The 10,824-nt window shown below is 35.4% G+C and overlaps 1 protein-coding gene across 1 annotated transcript in view; it reads left to right on the forward strand.

The window, feature by feature from the left end:
• LOC149800933 (BOS complex subunit ncln-like) overlaps nucleotides 1–8,432 on the forward strand; it is a 66,625-nt gene extending 58,193 nt beyond the window's left edge. The window contains exon 14 of the mRNA XM_089954997.1: nucleotides 503–8,432. Within this exon, the coding sequence (XP_089811123.1) occupies nucleotides 503–595 (93 nt within the window). The 3' untranslated portion in view covers nucleotides 596–8,432. The remainder of the gene's footprint in view (nucleotides 1–502) is intronic.
• The last annotated feature ends 2,392 nt before the right edge of the window (nucleotides 8,433–10,824 follow it).

A 10,824-nucleotide genomic window follows, 5' to 3' on the forward strand; every position in this document is an offset into this window, starting at 1 on the left:
CTGCCATCATATCAGGGTCTTTGTTGTTTATTCTGCTTATTACTCCTCAAAAATGTTGTTGACATTTTATTCAGTGGCATATCTGGGTCTGCAAAACTAATAATAAAGGCCATAGTAATAATCTTTGTACTGCACATTTCTTCTTCAAATACGTTACCTAATCACAATACCTTGGTGGTAGTTCACCTGAGGTATTATGATTGGGTAAGTATTTTTGAAGAAATGTATTTTACTAGAAAAAATTGGTATCTCAAGAACCAGATAACTTAGCCATTTAAGAATACAAGTTTGTTACTAAATTTGATTCTGGAGTTTCTCAAGAATATTGGAGATGGTTTTAATACTCTGCAATTAAAACAAAGTAGGAAGAAAACCCAAACAGAGCCAATAGATTACCGCAAATTTTTTGATCAGTACAGGGTCATTTCTTTCTTGCTTTCTTAGGATTTTTTGTTTTAATTTCCAATTCAGCTATTAGTTATATTGACCTTTTCTTTTCCAGAATTTCCATCTCATTCTTGGATTTCTCAGCAGATTTGTTCAGTCAGGAACAACTTCAAAAATGAATGGGGCTGCCAAGCTAAAGGCTAATTAGACTTTGCAAGGAACTATCTTGTGTGGCTAGAAGTTGACTTCGTGAGAATGCAGTTGTAAATACAAGGAGCTAGTGTTGATCAATGCTGTCATATAGTCATAATAGATCTCTGTTGTATTTTAACATCTGTTTTGGTCATTACCATAGCTGCTATGTTATCGACAAGGTTACAGATGCCTTTGATCAAAATGAGATTGCAAACTATTCAATTTTTATTCGCAGCTCCATTCAGGTTTACCCTGGAAAAATGAACAGCCACATTTTTTTAAATCCCCATACCAACAAATGTAATTTGTATTTTTTATGCTGTCATTGTATGAATAAAGCGATTATACCCCTCCTTGGTAAAGGTAGAATAATTGCCATGAACCATTTTTACGATGATTTGAATTTGAATCGTGAAAAGAGTTCACCTCCATATTTGGCATTGTCAGATTTTTACCTTTAGAGTCGTCACCCCATGTTTGAAAATTGTATTGACACTACAATGTAAAGTATCTTCAGGAAACTTGGAATATATTTTTGTATCATGACCAGACAGTGTGTCTTCTAAAATACAGAGTTCTGTCAATTCAGCATTTTAGAAGTTATCCCAATTTTAAAAAGTTGTGTTTGTTACTTTGTCTCACTTTTAAGAGTTAACATCTAAACTTTCTAAGATATCTTCATGGAATTCAGTATGCATCTGTAACATGGCAGTAGTTTGTGTCACATAATAAAATCTGGCTTTGTCAGATTATTCCATTATAATGGTGGGTGGGGGTAATCTTTTAGCACTTGCTTTCTGGCATATCTAGTTTTAATTAGGGTCTTGCATCTCCATTTGGAATCCCAATTTTAATCACTGTTTACATTTGTCTGTCCATCCAGTCATACTTCATGTAACAACCAAAGCTCTACAAACCTTGCTTATAATTTGAGGGATGACTTCCCTATTACACATAGATGTGCCTTGTAAAGATTTCGTCCTTTCAGGTCCAATTTTCATGGATTGATTGCATTTTCCATCAGTTTTAACTCTCCTTTGCAGCACATCCTTTTAACAAGCGTAGTTCAGAAACCATTTAATGTAGTTTGTTACACATCGTCTCACTTACCTTGATGTGCCTTTTATGTGTTTTATTTCATCAACTTTTTTGCAATAGATTTATGCCCCTTGACAGTTAATATCTTCACTTGGGATGTTGCTTGTAACCAACATAGCTCAAGAACCATTCGCATATTCTGATGCAGTTTAGTATGAAAATTGTCTCATAGTTGTGCATGTACCATTTACAGGTTTAGCCTCATGTACTCCATTTTGGATAGAGTTTTTGTCAAGCAAATTCTTGTCTTTATAAGAAAACTTGGAATGTTGCTTTGCTGTCAGCATAGCTCAAGAACCTTTCAACATATTCTGATAAAGTTTGGTGGGAACATTATTTCTTACACCTAGAAGTGCCTTTATGGGGTTTTGTCTCGTCTGCACCATTTTGAATTGAGATTTGGTACTTGTCACGCAACAGCATATATTTTCTTGGAATGTTGCTTGTATTCAGAATAACCCCAAAAAAACATTCAGCATGTTCTCATTATTTTGATGTGAACATTGGCATAGACCAAGATGTGTCTCCCTAATGGACAGAGTTATGGCCCTTGCTGATCAACTTCATATTTTTTCATGTGATGCTAATTGTATTGAGAAGTTCTTGAAAGAATTGGATTTAAAGGAATTCCACATCATCCTTTACAGGACTCATGGCATCTGAATGCTAGCCTTCTCTGAACTTTGTGTCCCCATGCAAATTCTGCTTTCAAGGCTCTACAGAGCTAATAGTAGTGATCAGGACCTGTTACAAATAGCTCATTTGTTGTGATCCTATGGAAAGATTGCCAACTTTTCCTGAAGTGAACAGCCCAAGTTTTTTAAAACTTTACAATTGCTAAAGTTCTTGATTTGCTGTGGTTCCGCATGTTAATGTATCATATTTGAATCCTGTGAGAGAAGAAAATCACTTTTTTTATTAATGCTGAATATTCGGTGTTAGTATAAATGTTATTATTATTATTATTATTATTGTTTCAGAGTTACTTTTTTTTTCTTTAATTCATGGCTTGTTTATGCTGAATTTGTGCTAGTTGTATTTGGTACACAGTTTTATATGTCGATGAAGCCATTTACTTTGATTTCATGCTTATCTTGAAATCATTTTGATTAGATCTATTTAACAAGCTAAATTTTGTGCCATTGATATGGAGCATGACAATAATTTGTTACCAGGGAGTGGGTTGTGGTTATGAATATAGATTTTTTTTAATGCATCTTTACTTGTCCATATAAAATGGCATGACATTTTAGGGCAGGTTTTATGTCTGCAAGCAATTCTGAACAGAAATTCAAGTATATTTGCTGCTCCAACTCTTTTCTGTTCAAGTGTCTAGTTAGTTTTTAATAAAGAAAAAAAAGTTTTTGTTGACTTTTATTATTTTTTTTCTGGGGTTTTAACATTTATAGTACAGGGGTTTCCCATTTTGATACAGTTGAGACGAGCAGTATACGAGAATTGGGATATAAGTGAGGTCATCTAATACTGAGGTGTATTATATAGAAAAATATAATTCTACTTAATATATGATCCATAACTGTACTGTGTTATATCAAGGATTGTGTTATACTGAGGTTTGTTATACTGAGTTGCTTTATGGTGAGAGACCATTGTATTTACACGTGTATAATGTACATCCACTTGCAGACAGTGTAGACCCAGATCTGCTATCAAAAAATGTTCCAAACGATCTAATGAATACAGTAGGCTTTGATCAGCTGACACATTATGCAAAGGGATATCCAGGTCTGTGTTGTTCACAGTTGGGCACACATCATACACATACAATTACAGTATTTTCCTTAAAATAGTGTTTGTTGTAAATTCCGTTATTTTCAATGATATTAATTGTCACAGTTTTGTGAAGATACAGTATTTTCATCTATTCTTAAATTCATGGATTGGAGAGGGGGTTCTGTTATTTCAACAGAAGGAACATTATTTGTGGGAAAAGTTTATAATCTCCAAAAATAATAAATTTATAGTATTAGAATATCAGATATTAGTCTAAAGATGCATCTTGACAGCTTGGCGTTGATTTATAGCAGGTTAATTTTCTTTGAGGTGATTGATGGAATGTTAGTGTGCATGTGCATATAATTCATTGAGTTCAAATTTTAACCCATATTGGGAATCATCGTTCTTTTAACGTATATTCAGTGTGACTCTGATACTCAGGTGAAACTAACTCGTGTATGCAATGTTTTCCAGTCATAATGTATATATGATTCAAATACAAAACTGGTTCACTGATCAGATTGCACATTCTGAGATCTATTAACTGCAGCATATCATGAAAATTAGTGCAGTTAGTACAAGAAGATTATGAGAATTTTTTTGTCGAGATTGATTTTTATTCTCCAAAAACTAATAAACTTTCACATTGAACTTTGTCTTGTGAGCTTTAACGTTGACCTTAATCTAGCATGTTGAAGGGCTGGAGTTATGATGGACTTATATAAATGGACACACTTCAAATAAATTTCTATGTTGAACTTGTGCAGGCAGCTCAACAAAACCAGTGGCTTCATTTCTATGACCAGTTGAGCTTATGGGATGGTCACTTGTCTATTGGTCATCCATCATTAGTGCATGTTTATTACCACTACTCCTCCTAAAACTGTTTGGACATGATACTTTACACACACATTCATCCATTGTCTAGTTGGTGCTAAATGTAAAAAGGTGCTGCTGGGTCCACCACAGTGGCCATTTTGAAAATTTTGATATTGATACTTCGCCTAAATGGATGGTCACATCAACATGAGATTTGCACTATAAGACTTATTTTAATGTCTAGTTCAGGCATATGGTACTTACTTGAGGGCATGGGTTGCATATCAATTTTTAAATGTGCTTGTATGATGTAAGTGTAACTGGTTAAAAACCAGATTGTAGGCCATAGGTTGAACATTCCTGGCCTAGTTGGTCCAAAATTAAAATGTTGCCAATCTGACATCCAGTTTGACCACTACAGCAGCCATCTTGAATTTTTTTTTATTGTTCCTCCTCCTCAATGGAAGGTTATATTGGCTTTTACCAGAAGACTTTTATGATTTCTTGTTGGTTCTGAATGGACGTGGTTCCCATCTGACATCCAATATGGCAACCACAGCAGTCACCTTGAAAATCTTAACTGCTTCTCCTGAATGGATGGTCATATCAACTTGTTGTTTTCACTGAAAGACATCTTGTGATGTAAGGTTGGTCAAAAATGAAGATGATGCCGATGTGATATACCAATATGGCCACCATAGCAGCCATCTTAAAAACCTTATCATTACTCCTCCTGAATGTACTCCGCTCCAGTGGCCTAGTGGTTAGTACATCTGCCTCAGATGTGGGAGATTGCGAGTTCGAACCCAGGCTGTGTCATACCAAAGACGAATAAATATGGTACTTGCTGCTGCCTTGCTTGGTGCTCAGCATTAATAGGTTAGTGTTAAGACTTGTTAGCCTGGTGGCAGGATAATGTGACTGGGTGGGACATCATGCTGCATGTCTGCAGCATGATGCCCCAGTGCTAGAGATCACTATAAACAGCCGCACTGCAGACATCGTAGCAATATGACTGAAAAATTGTTAAAGCTACATTAAAAATCCAAAACACACACACACACTCCTCCTGAATGTAAAGTCATAGGAACATGGGGTTTTCACCAGAATTCTTCTTATGATGTCTAGTTGGTCATACATGAAAATGGTGCTGCTGAGACATCCATTATGGCAACCAGAGTAGCAGTGTTAGAAATCTATTCACTACTTTCATGAATCAGTGTTCATATCAATATGTTTTTGATGATGCCTAGTTGGTAATAAATGAAAATGGTATCAATCTGACCACCATGATGGCCATCACAATCTTGAAAATCTTGTCACTACTTCTGGTTTTATGGTCGTATGAAAATGGAGTTTCACTGAAGTAGATCTTATGATATTTGTCCTAACTGTGCAAATCTGATATCCAGTATGGTCACCACGGCAACAGTCGCGGAAATCTTGTCATAACTTCACCAAAACAGAAAGTCATATCAGCATTTTAAGATGTTATTTTGGTGCTAAATTAAAGTAGTATGAAACTGATGGCTTGATATGACACTGATGGCTTGATATGACACTGATGGCTTGATGTGACACTGATGGCTTGATATGACACTGATGGCTTGATATGACACTGATGGCTTGATGTGACACTGATGGCTTGATATTACACTGATGGCTTGATATGACCTAATGGCTTGATGTGACACTGATGGCTTGAAGTGACACTGATGGCTTGATGTGACACTGATGGCTTAATATGACGCTAATGGCTTGATGTGACGCTAATGGCTTGATATTACACTGATGGCTTGATGTGACTCTGATGGCTGGATGTGACAGTGATGGCTTGATATGACACTGATGGCTTAATATGACACTAATGGCTTGATGTGACACTGATGGTTTGATATGACACTGATGGCTTGATATGATGCTAATGGCTTGATATGACACTGATGGCTTGATGTGACACTGATGGCTTGATGTGACAATGATGGCTTGATATGACACTGATGGCTTGAAAGGCCCTTGGAAATCTTGGTATTGCTATTCTGTAATGAAAAGTCATTTTGAAATGGTGTTTCTTATGATGTCTAGTTTATTCCAGAATTGAAAATGATCCAAAATGACCATCAGTATGGCCACCATAATGCTGATTGTGAAAATATTGTTATCTCTTTTCCTTCCAAATGGATGCTATGTCAGCATTTAATTTTCACCAGTAGGGTTATGGATTTACAAGTCATCAAACATAGGATTTGATCCAGATATATTCTGTACATATCGCCAAAAGGACCTTTCAGCCAGTGGTAGTTAAAAAGATGCAAGAAATACAATACCAGTAAGTGTCTGAAATGTACATCAAACTGTAGGGGACAGGTTTGTCTGCAAAAATTGCTAGATTTTACGAATAGGTGCAATCAGACCCACAGATAATCCATCACATGGGTCAGCAACTTACGGCACATGTGCCACCAGATGTCAAGATGTTTTGTGTAGGACGTGAAGGGCAGCCAAAAATCTCGATTTTAACAGTGTTACTCTCTTACTGGTGGCACATACTTGTTCATTTTATAATTAATCTGGAAAAAAGTGGCATGCTGTGTAAAATAGGTTGCTGACACCTGGTACATCGGTATCAACACAGATTTTGGTGGTCTCATTTATCAGACCTAGTCTTACATATTTCACAGCTACACCCCTGCCTCAGTGCCAAGGTCACAACAAGGGAGTAATGTAAACTAGTGGCCTGCTTCCTTATCCAGATTAGTCTCAACAGATCTTTGGATAAATCTTTACTGTACAGTAATCAAGTCCTAAGCTGAAACATAATACTATTGTCAAAATGGTCACTGTTTATCATTTGGTGACCAAGCAGTGACCAGATAGTTTTAAATTTCATTATTTCTCATGATAGGTAAATCAAGAAGAACAGATTAAATGGCATGATGTGAATGACATTATGAATGTTTTGTCTGCAATATCATCAATATTAAATCAAGTTTACGGTTTATAAAAGCTGTGGGTATACAGTGTAGATTCGTCATATGTTTTTTCTTTTTTGTTAGTCGAGAAGAAACTTGATGTTATTTTGATATTGTTTATATTAAATTTAGCATTTTCCCCAGTAGCTATTGGGTAAAAAAAGAGGTGCAATAATGCAACTGGAGAAGAAATTTTTTACCTAAATATATTTGGTAGAAGATGTAGCTGCTGGATGTTTGGTTTTCTTGATATTTTGTTTCTTCCGTATAATAATGTGTTTGTTTTGTTTTGGTCATGTTCAATAGATGAATGAATCCAGCTTCAGTGGCAGTTTTAGGAAATGCACAAGTATGAGTTGGGTTCAGTTGCATACATGAATCCTAATCTGCCATTGCATCAGGTGTCAGCCAATCAAGCTTTATGATTTTTGTTTTATTGATTGTAGCAAACAAACTGCATAGACCCTGATCTGCTGGCACATTATGCAATGGCAGATTTGAGTGTGTGCGGTTGGAAGTTGAGACAACTTATTAGATATATATATATATATATATATATATATATATATATATATATATATATATATATATACAGAAAATAAACACAACTGTAGTCTGGAATTTTACTTAACTAGAAATGTTGCATATTTCAATATTTCAAAATTATGCATTCCAATAAATTCATATTTGTGTGTATTGTTTTAAAATTTTGTAAATTTATTTAAGTTCTTTATTATGCAATGCAAAACACTGATTTTTCTAAACCAACAACGTTTCTGATATTTAATTGAATTTACAACTTCATGGGGTTTTCCAAGCACCTTTGGAGGGTAAAATATCACTGCCACTCTACCCTGCTAAAATTCAGAATAATCATGATTTGTAATGTTTGTACATCTCACATCAACACGACATAAAAAGGTTACAAATGGTGGAAGAAGTGAAAATGTTCATTAGCTGTTCTTCACAACCTTGCCTTTATGCTAGTTACCATAGTTACCTTTATGTGTACTTTTGGCTAGTTACCATAGTTACCTTTATGCATACTTTTTGGCTAGTTACCATACAAAGATTAGACAGCTTTGTGTGTTAGCTACTTATACAAAGTGTGTTTATGTTGCTTTTGATCTTTGGTATGAATATTCTGTGTATTTTATACTGTGTTAATATTACTGAATGCTTGATATATTATAATCAGAATGAAAATAAAATATTGAAAATGAAGTTTTAATTTTGTATTGTTAAAAAATATGCCTTTACAGAATATTTTAAATGATTTGTTTTCAGACATGATACATGTATTTGTAATTAATGTACAAATTTTATTTTATTAAGATCCTGTTCATCATAGTTGGAAAAGCCTTTTAATTTTCACTTTTTCCATCCATCTCTACTTGGTTTCTGCATGATACTTTAATACAGATAATTGATTGATTTATTTATATTTTTCCCTGCATGATAAAAAAGAATACCTGATTGACTCCTCATCTTCCTGGAACATTTCTACTTTTTTTAAAAAAATTACTTTGTATCCACATTTTCTTACAATTAATCATAAAGGCTAATCTATCAACCGGATATTCTCTGCTGGTAACATTTATATTTCATTAATGGGGGCCCCGAGTGGCCGAGTGGTCTAAAGCGCTCTCCGTTACGGATCATTGCCATCTCACCTCAGTCTGCGTGGGTTCGAGTCTCGGATTCGGCTGATGTGGGTATGTGAGAAAGCTTGTCAGTAGCTTCTCGTGGGTCGGTGGTTCTTTCCAGGGTTTTCCCGGGTTCTTCCTCCACCATTAATACTGGCCGCCATGTATAGCCTATCGTGTGCTGAAAAATGGCATTAAACCCTACAACAACAACATTTCATTAATGTGGTCACAGTCATGCAGTAAAAAGTATAAGTGGATTCATCTGTTTATTCACTCCATTTTAGAGCCCTATTAACAATTCATGAATAATTTAAGGGCTTGTTGAAAGAAACTTGTCTACCAGGTTTCATCAGAAAAGTGAAGAACAAAAGCCTTTATGTGATGTTACCAGTGAATTTGCTAGCATCAATTTGTATGTATTAATTTCACAGTCGTACAGTTTCTAAATTCAGAGAAAGGGTTGTGTGAGATTAAAGTGATAAGGAAATTTGATTCCTGACATACCAAACAGGTAAGTTAAACAAATGAACCATAAAGTTCACACTGGGAGTTAGTGATAGTAGTGATTAATGGGTGAATTTTGGTGACATCACCAAATCTGAATATTACTTATCTATTTCATCATTTGTGCATCAGTATTACAAATAAATTACAAAAATAGCCATTCTTTGACAATTTCTAAGAAATTTCACAAAACTTGGTTCACTCATTCAACCCCAATCCCGGCTGTAGGCGTGATGAGGCTGTACCCTACTTCCGAGCTCTGCAGCATCAAGGTCATTTAAGATACACCAAAGTGGGTGGTATTACAAAAAAAAAAGCAGACAGATATAGCTCTACAATGATAACAAATAATCTGGACGTTCTATTTGCACTACAAAATACAGAGGAACCTTTTTGGACCAGTTTTTTTTTCCACCCAAAATTTGCTCGTATTCGGAATTCGATATTTGTTCGGATTTTAGACCTTTTGGCCTCGGATCTAAGGCAGACCGGTTTGAACTGCACACAAACAGGTGAACCTTTGCAAAAACTAGAATACGGTGGGCATTTGGAATAAAGAGTGGTCTACATACGAAAATGATGGGTCCAAGAAGAAAAAAAAAAAATCCAACTTTTACCCTTCTGCTCATGCGCAAGCAAAATAACCAATGGAAAACGATGTTTCTATCAGGCGAAAACGACAAAAACCTCCAGGGCCGAATGAGTTAAAAGAAGACCTCTTAACAGTGGCCTAATTAACGAGCGTTACTGGATCTAGGACAAATGCAACACTTCGAAATGGAACCAGCCATTTAAGTCTTGGCTAATCAGATGGTACTTAATATAACTAGTAATCTGATTATGATAGCTGTTGAATAATTAAGCAAAATGATTTTTAGATGGATAGTAAACAAAAACGAAAACCTGACTTTGTTGATGAGAAGTAGTGCAAGTGGTTCATAAAATCTGGAATGACCTGTTTAAAACCCAAGATGAAAGTCAGAACACAAGATGGTAAGAGCAATTGTTTCTGTCGATAAAGCCACTGGGCGAGAAGTCATAGAATGCTAAGTAGGCAAATTATCAAAAGAATATATAACTTGTATCAGGCCCATCTATGCCAGTGTAGTATGTTATGGATATTCGTTGATCGATCCACAAAAAACAGGAAAAACTACAGCTTGAAGCGGCAAGAACAGTAAAATACAATAGGAGGCAGTCTCTATTTTTTAAACAAGTTTGGAAGGTCTGCAGTCTAGACAAACGTTATTTGCACTCTGCAGCATTAAAACGAACCGCACACCATTGAATTACTCTTTTCCTCAGTGTCCGAACAAACAAATTAAAACCTTTGACGTTCAAATAATATGGCCATTTGCAGTTTCAGGCTAAATTCTACCAAAGCATCTTTCATACAGTGGCCTTATGGATCCATCATGAAAGGGATAGTCAGGGTAGCATATCCTTCAGTGCATTGAAAAAGT

This window comes from Sinohyriopsis cumingii, chromosome 4, assembly GCF_028554795.1.
Source record: "Sinohyriopsis cumingii isolate HCF-2022 chromosome 4, ASM2855479v2, whole genome shotgun sequence".
NCBI classification, from domain to species: Eukaryota; Metazoa; Mollusca; class Bivalvia; order Unionida; family Unionidae; genus Sinohyriopsis; species Sinohyriopsis cumingii.